Raw genomic sequence first — 17592 nt, 5'->3', positions numbered from 1 at the left:
TATTCAGAAATAACAAAAATGATGAATTAACATATCTTTTTCCTTTTTTAACAAGCTGGGACAAATTACCCTTTTCCTCCCTCATGTCACATATAGTTTTATACTCAACATTCTGGAAACTGAATTTTTTCTCATTTTCAACCTTTTAGTAATGAGAGAGAAGCATGCGTTCCTCATTCTTTCTCACGAAACACTTAAATGTTAGCTATCATGATTAGAGCATTACAAGCACTATTCTAATGGGAAAAATTGTAATTACATATAAGCCCTGGTCTACGCTGAACTTATATATAGCATAGCTGAAGTTGGCGTATCTTAGGTCGATTTACCTGGCCGTGAGGACGGTGGCGAGTTGACCGCTGTCGCTTCCTCGTCGACTCCACTTCCTCCTCTCGTGAGCTGGAGTTCCGGAGTTGATGGGGGAGCGCATTCGGGGATCAATTTATCCACATCTACCCGATCCGGCGGGTAGTGAAGACCAGCCTTAGTGTCTATATTTCTTCAGACTTAAGGTGTGGTTCTCTCTGAAAAGTAACAGCTTAACAGATGTATGCAGAGTCTTATCTGCTGACAAAAATAAGTTTGTATTTGCTTTTTCCCTTCTGTTAGCTCTCTGGAGCCAACACACCAGAAGTGAGTTTTTATGCCTACTTGTGCATCCCCATCAGAACTCTTTATGAAGTTCCATTCAGCTACACCTAAGCAAATCTACTGATGTCAATGAGGTTGGATGTGTCACTGAGAGTGTAATTTGAAGACAGTTGGTCTGCATATGTGACACTGACTAGGACTGTTATAATATTTCCCCAACATTTAAAAAAAAAACCAAAATACAGTGAATGTTTTTGGTGAAATAAACCATGTGAATCACATACTTATTATGTGAATCACCTAGTATGTTTATTCTTCAGGCATCACAAGGTGCATGTGTTGTCTTAAATGAAAAGCTTGCATTTCTGTAGGTAAAACAAATGAACACAATAGAGTCATCACTCCACTGTGTAATTAAACTTCTCTTTTATTTTGCCTGATATTGATCTGCTGTTTGCTCATTCAGCGCTTATTATGATTTTTCAGCCAAACCAACCAGTAAGTGCTAATACACACTCAATTGATGCTGGCAATTTTAAAAAAATGACAGAATTATTAATTCAGTTCTATTACCTGTGATTTTATTTCCACAGGTTCACACCATCTTGGTACAACAAACTGAGACAATCTCCTTCGCAAATATATTGTTGTTGGAGAAACTGTATCTTCAATTTTAAGTGCTAGAAGAGTAGGAAGGAATTCAGATTTAAATTGCATCAGACTGTTTCTACTTCTTCCTGTTCTAGACTCAATCTATAAGCTTTGTATTTGGGATCAGTCATGGTACCTAAATAATGCAAAGGGTCCATAGTTTCTCTGAATAATTTTTCTGTTTTATTTTTGTGTAGTTCTAGTTCTTTCCTGTTAACTAGGTCAAGCCAGATTCCTGTGGAGACTGTGACGTTAGTATCATCAAACTGTAATCTGTCAAACCCATCTGAAACCTCCTTCTGTTGCTTTGGAAAGTGTGACGTCTCTCTGCAGAATCCCTTGCGTGAAATTCTGCTTTTTCAGTCAATGTCTTTCTTATTCTCAGTGAATATTTATAGGACCACTAAGGCAGCTTAAATTAGTTTGCCTTGATGCAATATCCACAGCAAAAGCAGCACACTTCAGTCAAGAACTCAGTCCTCTTGGCAGCAGCGACCATGGCAAAGCAGCACTTTTAAGCACTCATGGAAGCTGGATGCAGAGGTAGAGAGACAGTTTTCCTGATAATTTTACCAAGCAGGCATCACTGGGAAGCTGAGTCGTCAATCTTCCTTTTTCAGTCAACTAACTGTGAGGCTGTTGGTGGCTGCAGAAGGATTTTTGAACTTTCAAAATGTGTTATAGGGCTGTTTTAAGTACTGAATATATCAAAAGTGCAGGAGGCTGCACCTGGGAAGCTCTCTCATCTTCTCTGCTATTTCCGTTTTCTCAGCAAATGAAAGACCTCATCCTCATACTTTCCTTTGCGTTCTTGGATGGCATCTACAGCAACTGGGACAACCATTTTGCCATTTTCTTTTCAAATTGTAGAATCAATGGAAGGAAGCAGAAAAGCATTTTTCCCTGTGTTGATGGTTGTAGCCATTATCAGATCATTTCTCATGTTCATCTAACCATCATGCATGAATATACTGTTGATTCTTTTAGTTTTACCTTTAATTTTTTCTCTGTTTCTTCTCTTGCAGCATCTAGTAGTGGAAGTGCAAGTTTAAATCACCTAGTAATTTAATTTGATATAGTTAACCTTTATTTACTGGTGAAGATGCATGAGAATGAAAGAACCCAGCTTGGCTGCTAGAGTTCAGACTAAGGAAAAATGCATCTTTTCATTGTATATTGGGTATACTTGATATGGAAATCACTGATTTCTTTACAGGTGTCACATTTCAAAGCAGAATAATTCATTTAAATAAAATTTGGTGCTGACAGAAAAGGGCTGGATTTGGCAGTCCCAGCATGTACTGAAGTTACAGACTGCAGTTACAATACAAGTGCAAGCTTTCTCACACTCCCCCACCAGATATGCATCTATCCTCTTCTGTGTGCATGACATTTAGGAATGCGAGGGTAGTTTAGTTCATGGTGCTTCTGCTGAGATAGAGGATGCTAGTAATGGTGGAGGTTTTGTGATCTGGATTCTTGTCCATGAGTACCTGGATTTGCATCTCCAAACAGCAAACAGATGAAAACACTTTCAGTCACTGCCAACCTGGGCTGAAATGCAACCAATAACATAGAGCCAAAAGATACTTTATGGCATTTCCAGTTCCCTGAATCATTCAGGAAGCAGTCCCTTTGTAAGTAAAAGTTTAATGCAGTCATCTTATTTTCTGTTGTTTAGGGTGTTGTTGGGCCTGTGGGACCAAGTGGACCTTCTGGAATTCCTGGGCCTCTGGTATGGCATTAAGCAGAACTCAATTTACCATTTGCCAATTGCCTTGACTATTTTTCAAATAATAGTCAAACATTGTTTGTTTGTTTTTTAATTTTTAATAGGGTCTTCCAGGGAGTATGGGGCAGCCTGGAATGAAAGGTGATAAGGTGATCTAAATATTTCCATTCTCATAGAGATATATTACATGTAGACAGTCTTTCTCACATCTGTTTTGCAAAGCATCCCTTTTTCATTTTTTTTCCTCTTTTTTGTTTTCTTTTTATCAAGCTATTGCAAACTGAGGGTGTGATTCTACAAACACTACTGGGCATAGTGCTGACTACCATGAATCGTGCTGTCAAGCGCTGTGTTAGTGATGTTTGCAGAATTGGGTTGTACAGCGGTTCACCATGCTCTGTCCTTCAAAAAACCATGTTATAGTTCTAAATACTGAACGTTGATTTAAATCTTTCTGCTTTTGTGGGTCTGAAAAATACACCGTTTAAGCTGCATATATATGTCTGTTTAAAATAATATGTTGTTTAGGGTGAACAAGGCATTGCAGGAGAGCCGGGAGAGCTGGGCTATCCAGGAGACAAGGTAAATTAAGACAGTACTCTTTTGACATATCTTCTGATCTAATAATCCCAATGGCCTTTTCTTCTTTTAAATTGCAGCAAGTAATGTACAATCAAATGGAATTCAGCGATATCAGTTGAATACCCCAGCACTATTTTATTTTCTGTACCATTTTTTTATTTATTTATGAAAATAATGATCAAAGGCATGTAAAATGTATGGGTCAAATTCTGGCTGCCATGTGTGCACGTAGGCATGTCAGAAAACATGCTGTAAGAAGAGGGAGGACAGAGCAGTCTAATTCCCACCAAAATTCACTGAGAGCTTGTTGTACAGGTCATTTGCAACAGAAGCCAAAGAGCCGCCTGGGGTAGAGCCTAAAGTTTTATCTGATCCAAAAAACCTGAAAACTGGTCAGCAGCCAGGCAAAAATGTGTTATCAGACAGCCCAGGATCATAGAATATCAGGGTTGGAAGGGACCTCAGGAGGCCATCTAGTCCAACCCCCTGCTCAAAGCAGGCCTAATGCCCTGGGATATAATGAAAATGGTTAATAAACAAGCTTTTCCTACCTATTTGAGTAATGGAATCTTTGGTAGGTAATCCGTAACTCCTAAATTACCCAAAGGATTGTTTTTATAAAAATTCTAAACTGGTATGTTATTGCAGTACAACTAATTAAAATAGCATAAACTAACTGAATTATTTTGCTGTAACATGAATGGAAGAGTTTGATTCAGAACCGCTCAACAGATTTTAAATTTGGTCTGAGTGTTGAGCTGATATTTAATTAATTTTGCACAAGTGGGAAGGTATAATCAGTTTTTTACTACATGCAATGTTACAAATAATTTTCAACAACAATATTTAATAGCTTTTTTTTTTCCCCCTTAAGGGTTCTGTTGGTTTACCAGGACCAGCAGGAATCAGAGGAAAGCCAGGGCCTCCTGTAGGTTTGAACACTTATTTTGTTTACTCTGGTTACCTCAGTATGTGGCACATGCGTTGATACTTGTTATCATTCAGGCAATCCAACTGCTTTGGGGAACAATTCTGATCTCACTAGCATTGGTGTAAATTGGGAGTTAATGCTGTTGGGGTCAAGAGTTATATAACTGGTGTAACTGAGAACAGATTCTGGTCCATAAGAAGGTATTTTGCTGCTCAGTCATTAATCTGCTAGTTCAGATTTCCCATGAAGTATAGAAGGCCACGGGTATTTAGGGCTCTCTTAATCATCACCATAATAATAAATCACTTACCCCAAAATACAAATAAAGTAAGACTTGGATTCAGTCTTAGAAGTTCTTTTGGCTTATGATTAAGCCTGTGTGCCTGTGAATTGCTTTTTGACAACTCTGCCATAATGCTGCTCCTTCTGCCTTTGAAGACACTGTAACAAGGAAGCAGCGCTGAAGAGGATGTAGTATTGCCAGTCTTTTACCTGCCTTTTTGCACAGCTGATGCCACAGAATTGCAGTGGCTGGTACTGGTGAGCACTTAAAATGGTTTCAGCAGTAGAATAAAGGATATTTTGATTGTAATAATGCAACTGTTGGGTCTTGGAATTCTCCTTACCAAAAATTTGAGACTTTTCGTTTTTTTTCCCCATAACAAGACTGACTTTCTGTATAATTCATAGTGGCAAACACAACCAGCCCACTTAATATGTCACTAGAACTTGTCAGCGGAGTTGGAGCTTTCCTATGCAGAGTTTGAATCACGATGATGGTATTGCTATTTAACACTCATAATGCAGTAGGCAATTTACAGAGCAATAAAAAAAAACAAAAAAACCCCACTTTTCCTTACCTTGGGGAACTCATAATCTAGAGTCTTGGTCTTGCAAAAGACTTATACACACATGCTTAACTTTATGCAGTGAGAGTAGTCCCATTAAATGTAAAGTTAAGCATGTGCTTATGCCCTTTGCTGAATAACTTAAAATAATCAGATGTTTAAGTACTTTGTTCAATTAAAGTATTGGAAGCAAACACATTCTTAACTTTGCAAACCTCAGTGACATTAAACACATTTATAGGATGAAGGCCCTAAATTTTAGACACACTGCATTCAGCAGCAGCAACAAACAGAGGGAAAGAAATGGGGGAAAGGAGATCAAGATTTAGAAAAATAAGGTCACGCAATTTTAAAAATTTGTGTGTAAGTGAATCTTGTATAGCGGAACCACCAAGATATGTAGTTGGACCAGATCCTGCTACCAATGGCAAAACTCCCATTGATTTTAATGGTGCAGGGTTGGGCAAATAAGCCTATTGAAAGTATCTATATGAACTTAGTTTTGTAACCCTCATATTCCCTTTGTGTATGTATAATATGCATGCATGTTTAAGAAATATTATTTAATTATATGAATACTCATATACATATTTAATAATGAGTGGTGGTAGGAATTATATCAAAATTAAATATCTATAAATCACTTATGTTTTTATTATTGCAGCTGCAAGAGGGACTCATTAAAAATTCCAGTAATGGATAACTAGACTTAATTAAATAGAGAAAGAAGCTGTATAAAAATTAATCCTATTTAACTGAAAATTCGACTAACCATTTTATTTGATATTTTGACGTTTTTAAGTGCTTTCAAAAATCTAATACAAATCTACTTCTTGTAAAGTTTTAATTTGCTATCTAAATTATAATTTTTGGATTTTTTTTAGGGGAAAATCGGAGATCCGGGACCCCGGGGACCATCTGGTCCTCCTGGGCCTGAGGTAAGAAATTGCTTGAAAGATATAAATAAAACATTTAATGTTAATTGTGCTTTGAACACACAACAAAAATTAGAAGGCAAACTTGTGGTTGGTCAGTTCAGAGGTTTAGTCTTCGGGTAAAAAGTGGTTTTCAATCATGTCCTTTAAAAATGGATTAGTTCAGGTTTTTTTATATGATAAAGTGCTGTTGGACAATAACTTTAATACACAGGATTAACACACATTGTTCCTTGAATGCTGCTGGGTGTGCACCATTCTAATGCGTAGCCATGATCAGTTCTCAGTTGATTCCAGTTGTGCATTGCAGCTAGGATGAAGCATGTGTGATTCTTAAATCCATACTTCCATATATGAACTCTGCAGCATGTTTATGTTCAAAATTTTTCAAGACTGGCTTTATATTTATGTTTATCTCTTGGGGCAGAGCACATGTAGTTGAGAGGACCGCAAAGCATATACATTGGACAGTCTGGATACCGTATATTGTTAAAATTTTAACTTTGGCATAGCAGTTGATTTAGAACTGCTTCATATTCTGGAAGTTTACATGGAATCCAGCTAAATCTTTGAGATATTACATCTGGGTGTTTTTGGCATTTGTATCTTGAGTCACAACATGTAGACTGGATGTTTCAGACTACGCAGGAAAGCCATGCCATTTTCTGGACAGAAGAAAGCAACAATTTAGATTATTTTCTTCAGCAGCTAACTTTTTCCAACAGATTTATTAAAAAATCTTTATAATCTTTAATATGTGTGTATATTTGTAAAATACGCCAAACTTGCTAATGATGGTAACATTTATTAAATGACCATTGTCAACTTAAATAACACATTTACAATTGTAAACTGAAAGTGTTTTAAGAACATTTTAACTTAGTTTTTCATAATAGTACAGAGGATGTCTTTAAAAGTCAATATTTGCTTTCAGTTTTTACATAACTGCAGCATCTCAGATAGTGCTATCTTCTAGCCCTAATATGAGACCTGATCCTGCAAACACTTGTACATATTAGTAGCTCATTCACATGAGCAGTCCCATTGAAGTAAAGGTCAAATATAGGAACCATGAAGGGATGGAGCACACTCAGATACTCTGTGGAGGTAGCACATGAACATTCTGGTTAATGGTAGGAGCTGTAAGAGCCTCAAGCTTGCACGGTAAAGAGGGAATCTTAAGAGATTTTGGCTACTAAAAGTGATGAGCAAGCAATTTTTCAAAGAATTATAAGTAGGCTGAATTTGGGCAGATTTTCACAGGTATGTCAAAATGCATTTCCCTGACACAAGGTCCCACCCCTACCAATGTCAGCTCTCTGCTTCAAACCATTGTGGAGTGGGCTTTTCAAAGAAAGTCACCAGGACTTTTTAACATGGGCAAAGCAATGTATTTTTCACTAGTCTCCTTCTCAGAAACAGCTGAACCGTTTTTGCTGAAATTAAAAAATAAACAAACACTTGAGGCCATGTGGCATCTAGAATGTCAGCCTGGATAGCTGAAATTCAGCAAAATTATAAATAATTGAAAATAGGATTTTATAAGGGGATATCAGGCAACTTTAACAGGTGATAGTACCTGCTCTGCCTATAATATATTTAACGTTTTAAATTAATATTAGCATTTTCCTTTTAAATTGTTAATGCAAAACCTAATATGATAAAACACCTAATGGTATCATCTTAGAGAATCACAATAGCACATTGTGTGTATCTGTACTAAAAATAACTCTCTAAAAGTAGCAAAGATATATAAGTAGAATTTCAATCATGTATTATATGGGGACACAGTCTTCCTCACTTTAATAGCTTATGGGGAAATGATAAGGCTTTAACATTTGCTTCATCAGACCTTTCTAGACCACTGGAATTATGTGTAAATAGATTCCTCAGAAGTTTGATTTTAGTTAAAATATCCTTACTGACCTTGTATAAAAGTCTGCATTTTATACTCGAAGGCTCTTTTACCCTTTCATTTCTTTAAAATGAGGTTATCCCTGAAAAGTAACTCTAAAAATTGCATTGTGAGGTTCCATGTTGACCATCTCTCTCAATGACTCCAGGACAAACTTGTTGAGTACTTGAGTTTACAAGAAAAAGTTGTTTTTCTAATTGCCAGTCCTGCAAATTGAGCCTAAAATCTGCTCGTTCAGTTAGATTCTTTCTGGTTCCTGCTACATCGCCAGTAGTAAAGATTCTATAGACCAAATTCTGCCTTCAGTTACACCCATGCAAGTCTTGTTTTCAGTGGAGTTGTGCAGATGTGAATACAGATAGAACCTGGCCCTGCATTTGGATTATTTTTTTAAATCTGTAGAGGATTTGCAAGGTAGAATAAAAACAACCTCCCATAGCTGTCTTGGTTTTGCAGTTTTAAGAGGATTTAAAAGTGGTCCAAGTGGTCACTTAAGTACATAGGAATACAGAGGGACCAGATCTGTTGGGGTAGGAAGGTGCCCTTTTTTACATAGTGATGTTCAAGGCAATCTCTCCTGAAAGTGGGGAAAAATGCTAAATTAAGAGACTGTATATTGCAAAAAAAATAATCTTTTTTGAACCTGATTGATGTTGTTTAAAGAAGGGAATTGGTTTGTTCAGTATAATGTCATTAATAGCATGTGTCATGGATCTGAGTTCCTCTCGTGATAGTACTAGTTCTTTTGATGCAAAAGAATGCATACCTGCATGGTATTGTATACCACGTCATGCTCTAGACGCATTGTTAATGGGATTAGTCACCAAGAAAGCAGGCATTTCCTGTCTGAAAAAATTTAGCATTTCCTGTTGCTTGGGGGAACAGAACTCTCAGAAGAAAATCTCTGTCTGTCTTGTTATGTAAACAAAACTGTAGACCAGGGCTTCTCAAACTAGGGGTCGGGACCTCTCAGGGGGTCATGAAGTTATTACATGGGGGGTTGTGAGCTGTCAGTCTCCACCCCAAACCCTGCTTGGCTTCCAGCATTTATAATGCTGTTAGATATATAAAAAAGTGTTTTTAATGTATAAGGGGAGGTCTGCACTCAGAGGCTTGCTGTGTGAAAGGCGTCACCAGTAAAAAAGTCTGAGAACTCCTGCTGTAGAATGACCAAGTGTTTGTCTTTGAAAATGTGACTGAACAAATACCACATTTAACACTCCAAAGTTATGCATCCCTTGGCCTTTCTTATGCTGGTCAGGTTGACATGAGATAAAATGAGCTTTGTCTGTACTATGAACACTTATAACATGGTCACCATATGGTGAAATATGAGATGCAAATAAGGGCAGGACAGCTGTATTCCACAATCTTTAGAGGAATGTGAATGCCAAAGGTTCTCTAGTAGCAGGCAAAAAAACCCAAAAACCCTGCTTCAAAATGAGGCTTGTGTTTTATTTTCCCCATCTTATTTTTGTTTTTAAAAGTGACCTGAATTCCCTGGCAAGTTTTATTTTGACGTAACTAGACCATAAACATACAGTATGGACAGTAGCAGTGCAGGTTTCTCTGCTATGCCCTGTCAGTACATCTCAGATAGCATTTCTGCTCGAAGCTTCAGATAGCTGGCATGTTAAGGAGGAGCGCTTTCACTGCTTATACTGCATTATTGGAGTGCTCAGACATGTCATGGCCCTTCCCCAAACAGTGTGTCTATACTGCACCTGGGAGGTATGATTCCCAGTTCTGGCAGACAGATTCGTGCTCGCTCCTCTCAAGTTTGCAAATAGCAGTGTGGACATTGCAGCACAGGCAGTGGCATGAGCTAGCTGCCTGAGCTCAGACCCAGGGGGTTGGGTGGCCTTGGACTCAGGTAGCTAGCCCAAGCTGTTGCCTATGCAGCGACATCCATGCTGCTATTTTTAGCATACATTCTTGAGCAGAGTCAGCATGAATCTGTCTACCTACCCTGAGAAACATACCTCCCAGCTGCAGTGTAGCCATAGTCTCTAAAAGGTCCTATAAAGACTGGTTCCAGCCCACACTGGTCTCTGCTCTTTTTCACAACAAAGGTTGGTTGAGATTTCTGAACACATCTATCCTCAAACTCAAACCACAGCGGGAACAGATGTGAGATATAGCAGTTGGGGTGATACAGGCCCACAGGGGCTGGAACTAGATGTGCTGGGGTTGTGGTAGCACCCTCTGGCTTAAAGTGGTTTCCATCATATCCAGGGTTTATGGTTTGGTTCAATGGCTCTCAGCTTCCCTACTATACAAATTGTTCCGGTGCCCCTGTACAGTCCCTGATTCTTCTCTCATGTAAACTGTTGCAAATCAGGCAATTCCTCCACTGAAGTCAATATTTATTCTGATTATATGCAAGAGCAGGAATAGGCCCACTAGGCCGCACACGCACACGCATATGCACACGCACACGCAGATTTTTTCTTTTTATATGCAGTCCAGCCTCAAATAACTCACCAAATCTGTCTTTCCTCTTCAGCTGTGCAACGGAGTTACTTCAGATTAGAGTTTTAGTAACTCCTGATTGCTTCAGGGCCATGAGTGGGTGGCTTAAAGTTCCTGAGGATAAGAGACAAGTGTAGGGGGCGGGAATAGAGGGTCTCCTATTATTTTCTGGGTGGCTCCATGACCCTTGGCTAGGGAGTGTATTTTTTCATTCTGGGGATTGAGCAGTATCAGACCAATGTTTCTTCTGGGTATGCTTCCACTGAACCAGGATCCACTGCAGGGTATTTGCTGCTAAGAGAGCAGAAGATATTTTTAGCAGGCTTTTTACCATACTGAGTGTTTTTGAGCCATTGAAGAGCTGACATATTGTCCAGCCTCTTCATGTCTCTTAAAATGTTTCATGTAAAAGTGCCCTTTTCTAGACATTTATTTTATTCACAAAACTAATTGCAAGCCTTTGTATAGCAGTGTTTTAACACACTTTTTTGCATAACAGGATTGAACAGGTGAAATGTCTTAACATGCATGAAATTAAAATGAATTTTAAGAGGTTTCCAAATGCATTCATAATATTTTATTTGAAGGTGAATCTTGTGCCATGAGTCTATTTTAATTAATCCCCAAAATAGGCTCTTAAAGCAGAGTTTATTGTTTCCTTCAGATGTGGCTTAAGATCTGCTTCAAGTATCACAAATAGGTTTCGTCTGGAGCAAAGGGAGCATTAGTCATTATCTTCTCTAGACCTTTATTTCATTTTTGTAGTGTTTTGGTCTGAACTTGTTAACTTATTCTCTCAGGAAGGTACACACATGGAAGTCAGCTGCTATACGTTTTATCCTCGGCACTATAGAATTACTAAGAAAAGGGGCACATTAGCATAATAGCAAACAGTAACAAAATCCAAATCTTTTGCAAGTGAATCACTGGCTGCTTTGAACTGTTAGCTCTAAAAGGGAGAAAGATGTTGTCTTCAATGCACGTTTCGTCTCATCACATGATATTTTGAGGTTATGTGGACAATGAAGTTCAGTAGTTAAGAACAGTCCATCTCCTAATGTTCAGAATTCACAATTATAGAGTCAAACTGTGATGTCATTACTCAGTTTATATTCAGCCTTTACCCAGGCAAACTTTAATTTACTTCAATAGGAGTTTGCCTGAATAAATAATGAATGAATACTGAAAAGGGGCCTTAGGATTTGGCCTTTAGAACCTAGTCCTGGGAACTTAAAATACACAAACTAAGGGTGGTCAAAAATTGAAATTTCTATCCCATAAGAAATTCCAATACTTGATATTTGTTTTCATCCCAAATCAGAACAAAAGGTCAAAACATTTGTAGTGGTTGGGTCTGTGTTTTTGTTTTTTGTAAAATGGAAAGTTCCCCCAAATCACTGTTTGTTAATGTGAAAATGTTCTGTTTCTCTTTCTGTCTGCCTTGTGGGAGTTGTAATTCAGGTGTCTTATGCCCCCATTCTCCTCTATTTCACATGATGTACCATGGTTGTGAGATTCTTATGATGCACCTGGGTGATTGAACCTGAGAGAAGACCATGCTGCATCATGGGAGATAAAGTCAAGCCTCACCTAGCCAATAGCTTTTCAAGTACTGGAACATTACAACTTACAAAAGTTGCCATGAAATAAGTCTAAGTTGGCCCTTCCTGAAAGAATCATTTTCTGCACAAGTGTGAAGGAAAATTATTTTGTCTTCTCTGTGGAAAGGAAGGCGTGAGATTTTTCCAGTATTTCAGAAAGGTAAGTAATTGATTGCCATCATCCAGCCTATGAAGTCTCCGAGATGAGAGCACATTTGTCCGAAAGCTCTTTTGTCCTATAATCAGAGAATATTGAATAGGGAGAGAATATGCCTCTATCTATTTAAGGTTGGCTGTTTTAAGCCTAGTGGAAGTCCATTAAAATTTGTTCAAGATCTTACTATAAAAGTTGTTAGTCTCCCATACTGTATTGTTGAACACAGTTTCCCATTCCTCTTGGGAATTTTTCCATAGGGGGAAGTTAAGTCATAGCATTTTTCAAGACTACCCAAAATGAGTTTTAAATTGGACACTTTTTAAGGGGGGAGGTCAGCCAGTGAACTTTTCTGACAGGGTTTCACCTGATGGTGTGATAGCTTTTATTGAAAATTTATCAAATTTAAGTTAATTTTATTTATGTCAATATTAGAAATCCTATTTGGTGTATATAGCTGTTGGAATCAGAAAGAGTCTTAAGCTTTGTCTGTTACTAAGAAATTTGCCTGTTGATGACAACAGATGCAGCTGAATAAGTTATGAAAATGGTTTAACTGCACACACATACAAGACCAAACTGTGTCCAGCTCCATTTCAGAAATCCTAGTTGAGCCCTTTGGTCTAAGGCCTTGTTTAGACTGAGAAATTTCCTATGCTAAGTATTATTGGTTTCCAGTGCAATGATTGCAACTTGCCTTGCATCCACACACAAGTGCTCCAAGTGGTTTCGAAGCAAGTTGCATACCACTTGAAATAGACAATGACCTTCCAACACCACAAAATAGAACCATTGATGTTTAGAGCTGAACTGACACTGAACATGGCTTGGTTGCAAGTTTAGACAAGGACAAATCATGCTCAGCTTCTTTTCAACTGGCAGTTAATCAAAGTGCCTGCAGCAGACTCTATTGTCTTACTTGCTGTTTCCCCTACCTTTTTGTGTGTTCCTGGCAAGTTGCAATTATCTTATATCTTGCGATTTGTACTGTGTTAAGAATCCTTCTCCCACCTCTTCCAAAGTTGGGATTTTTGATAGGAAAAATTAATATATTGCTGCTGCCTTTAACAAAAAATGTTGCCACTGAACTTCGAGTGGATTTTTCCTGCACAGAGGTGGCCATATTAATATATATATATATCTATTACTTTCCTACTCAGCACATTACAGATAGGGCACACAGTTTTACAAATGGCAGAGAAGAAAGCTTGTGACTGTGGGAATACTGACATTTCTAAAATCATTTAGAGAAAAAATAAATTTCAAATTAAATCTTCCCTCTACAGACATAATTATAAACAACAAATAAACTCTGCCATTATTATCTGAGGATACAAAATCATAACTCTGATTTCCACAATTAGAGTGGCTACTATTGTAAACAGATATCCTTTTTGGCAAATATGATTTGAATACCATAAGAAATTTGAAATTAGCTTGGCAAATCAATTTCAAGTGCTCTCAAAGATATCTTCCATAAATCACTAACTTATTGCTTCATTCAAATATACTTGGAAATATGTGATTGCATTTAGTTGAGGTAGCTTGCTGACTGATAAGATGTTATGAGTGAGATTTTTCAAAAACACTTGTCATTGGCCTAAATGCTTCCCTTTAGGAGCTGAGTTGCACCAACACTGAATGCTTTTAGCAAATCTCACCCTAAATGTTCACCTAAATCAAAGCATTGTATCCAAATGAAAAAAATCATTTTTGAGGATGCTCGTTTGGTGTTTGCAAAAATTTCAGCAGTCTCATAAAGATTTGCTACCTTTGTTGTCTTGCATTGCACCAGGACCCAGGCAGGTATGATGGGACTAAGGACTGCTGGTGGGAAATTGTGAGGACTGTAGTGCCCAAAGTTTTTGGCCCTGCAATGAGCTTCAGTTGGGCAGATTCCTGCCTGGAGCTCCATTGGCATTAGAGGGGCTCTTTGCTGGTGCAGGGTTCTGCCAGTGTGGAACTCATTGCAGGAACGGTGCCTGAATTTCAATTTTTTTTACATATGCTGCTTCCATATTAACCAGCCTTTCAGAAAAATGCTGCTGATTAGCTCAGTTCAGTCCTCACAAACCCCTTCCATCTCAATGAGGAGTCAAGTTCAAAGTTTAGGGTGTCAACACATCAAGCTGGGGATATAATTCCCAGATCAAGCAGACGTACCTGAGCTAGTGTGCTAAAAACAGAGCCATGGTGGGAAGAGGGGGTAGCCATGCTGAGTACATCAAGGATGGACATGTACTCGGTGCAGTTAGTCCTTCCAGCCACTTGTGCTACCACAGCTACACTATATTTTTAGAATGGTAGCTCGAGCAAAGCTAGCACAGGTATGACTGTTCTGAGTAGAAATGGCTCCCAGAGCTGGAAGTGTAGTCAGATCCTTAGATGGGCCCACAGAAATTACAACAATCATCAATTTCTTTAGGTTTTTGCTTTTTAAAGGAAACTTAAATGGAAAAAAAACCCTGTTCTGATAAAATTAAGGCTACATGATGAAAGACAAAATCAATGCAAAAGTTAATGTTCTCATAATAATATTAAATCATATATATTTTGCTCACACAATACTTTTAGTTATTTGGCTTTTGGCTGGGAATGGGTGACAGCATGAATCACTTGATGATTACCTGTTCATTCATTCCCTCTGGGACACCTGGCGTTGGCTACTGTCAGAGGACAGGATACTGGGCTAGATGCACGTTTGGTCTGACCCAGTATGGCCGTTCTTGTGTTCTTAAATATATACCTGAGTCATAAATACAGTATGTACAATGCATGCAATTTAGTGTTACTATAAGTACTTAATACATTCATATTATAATATTTATATATATTGGACATGATTCTGCTGTCAGTTACTCCAGCATAAATCCAAAGTAAGTGTGTTGGCTTCAGTGCAGCTACTCTGGACAAATGCATAGTCTCCTTTGAGTGATCGTCCATATGCACGTTCCACTATTGGCATGCATGCACCCCATGGACTCAAGACCTGAGACTTTTTGGTCATCAGTATATGTGCAGTGTGCCAGCATCCTGATGTTTCTCATCATACGTAAGGGTGGTGTGTGCCTACCACCATTAGTTCCTCTCAGCCATCTCTTTCTATCAAAACAGCACATCAGATCTCTGCTCCACAGACCACCCTGTACAACCCAGTCATAGTTGTGTACTTAGCCAGCCAGTTAGGACAGTTTGTTTGTTAATGCAGTTGATTTTTTTTGTCCATTGGTGTAAAAAAAATGCAAAAAGAACTTTATTTTTTCAATGATGGCTTCAATGAGGTCACTGGGCTTTAATCCCTTCGTGTGAAGGTGCTATGCCAGTGATGGACACCTGAAATGCTTCTACTCTCTTGGAGAGTTCACATTCCTGGGAAGGGCACCATTTGTAAGTCTTTTACTTCCAGAACATGCAAAGACAGAGAGGCAAGACTTAAGATATTTCTGCTTTATAAATCTATGGAATCTGCCTTGAATCCTGGCCATCCTCACTGCCCTGTGTGAGACCTGGTGCCGGAGAGCATGAGTGCTGGCTCCTTTTCCTCATCCACTTAAAGCATTCTGCGGCTGAGAAGAAGCACTCAGAGATAAATCCCAGAGTGCAGGAACTTCTATAGGCAGGTCCCCAACTAAGCTGCTCGAGGTTCACAGCACCATCGCAGAGACCGGTCCTTGTGAGGGACTCAGCACTGACAATATCACTGATGGAGTCTACAGTCTTACCTGTGTCACAGAGTTTAGCATCACAGTGCTCAGCCCCAGCAGAGTTTCCAGCATCGGGTGGCTTGAGTTCCCCACAATGGCACAATGGGATTCATAGCATTTAGGGAGTTCACAGTTGTTCATGAGCCAGGATTTTCATTTCCCTAATGGCACTGGACCCACAGGCAATAGCACAGTCTCCATCGCCATCGCCTTAAATGACACCAAGACCCTTGACCCTGACTGTGGATCCCATATATTTCTACTCCTCTGATTCTTCATTAAGGTCAGAAGAGATGGATTAGCAATTCTCCTTCTCTGCTCTGGCCTCTCTGCCACAGTCCTTGATCTCTTGCAGAAGCACCAGGGCCCACTCCAGAGGTGGGTACTGGGACTCTCACCACTCTCAAATCCTCTATTTCCACAACCATGGCCATCAGGACCCTATCCCACCCACATATGGCCATACTGGAGTCCTTGATCATCTTGTGAAGCTTGCAACTATGTGAATAGACTTCATGTACTCACAGCATCCACAGCCACAATGGCCATGACATCACCACAGCCCTCCCTGCTTCCAGTGGAGGAATCAGAAGAAGAGGCTCCAACACAGCTTGAGCCATCTCTAGTGGGAACCTTATCATATTCCTCACTAGATGAGGCAGTTATCCTGGCAGTGGGTCCCTAACTTGATGATTTCAAAGAGTTTCAAGACTTTTTTAAGACAATAATGGAGGCATTGCACATATCCATGGAAAAGGCCCAGGAGTCCACACATAAATTGGTTGACATCCTGCCACCTACCTCCCCTGCGAAAATAGCCTTACCCATAAGGAGGCCATAATGGACCTTGCCCAAGTGGTCTGGCAGACCCCAGCAATGGTGTCCCCCACCGCTTGCAAGGTGGATAGAAAATATCAGGTTCCACCCAAGGGTTCTGCGTATTTCTATACCCACCTAGTCCCATCATCTCCAGCAGTGATGGCAGCTATTAAAAAAGCTAGACAAAACACCAAAGGATAAATGCCTAGAAAAGTTGTATTTATTTGACAGGAAATACTACTCCTCAGCCAGCTCACAATTCTCTCTTCTGAATTATCAAGCCGTACTGTTAAGATGCCATTTTAGTCTCTGTGAGAAAATTGCTGCATTCACCAGTAAAATTCTGGCTGATTCCTGAGAAGAATTTGTGACCTTAATCACAGAGGCACAGCTTATAGGAAAAACGACTCTCCAGGCAGCCCTTGATATGGTTAACATCATTTCTCACACAATGGCAACAGCGATGGTTGTACGCAGGTCATCATGGCTACAGGGATCTGGCTTCTCCAAGTGTAAGTCCAGTCCACCATCCCCGACACCGACAGCCCGCTGCGCCCAGACATCGTCGTCACGGACGAGGAGCGGAAAAAGATCATCCTCGTCGACGTGACGATCCCGTTTGAGAACAGGACCCCGGCGTTCCGCGAAACCCGAGCC

The 17592-nt window shown here is 39.3% G+C and overlaps 1 protein-coding gene across 1 annotated transcript in view; it reads left to right on the top strand.

Annotated features, from left to right (window-relative positions):
* The window catches only part of COL24A1 (collagen type XXIV alpha 1 chain), a 240624-nt gene that overhangs the window by 100984 nt on the left and 122048 nt on the right, over positions 1-17592 (top strand). The window contains exons 15-19 of the mRNA XM_032779279.2: positions 2924-2977; positions 3079-3123; positions 3503-3556; positions 4431-4484; positions 6220-6273. Coding sequence (XP_032635170.1) covers positions 2924-2977; positions 3079-3123; positions 3503-3556; positions 4431-4484; positions 6220-6273 — 261 coding nt within the window. The remainder of the gene's footprint in view (positions 1-2923; positions 2978-3078; positions 3124-3502; positions 3557-4430; positions 4485-6219; positions 6274-17592) is intronic.

Source organism: Chelonoidis abingdonii, chromosome 7, assembly GCF_003597395.2.
Source record: "Chelonoidis abingdonii isolate Lonesome George chromosome 7, CheloAbing_2.0, whole genome shotgun sequence".
Lineage (NCBI taxonomy): Eukaryota > Metazoa > Chordata > Testudines > Testudinidae > Chelonoidis > Chelonoidis abingdonii.
This window is presented reverse-complemented; position numbering and strand designations above follow the sequence as displayed.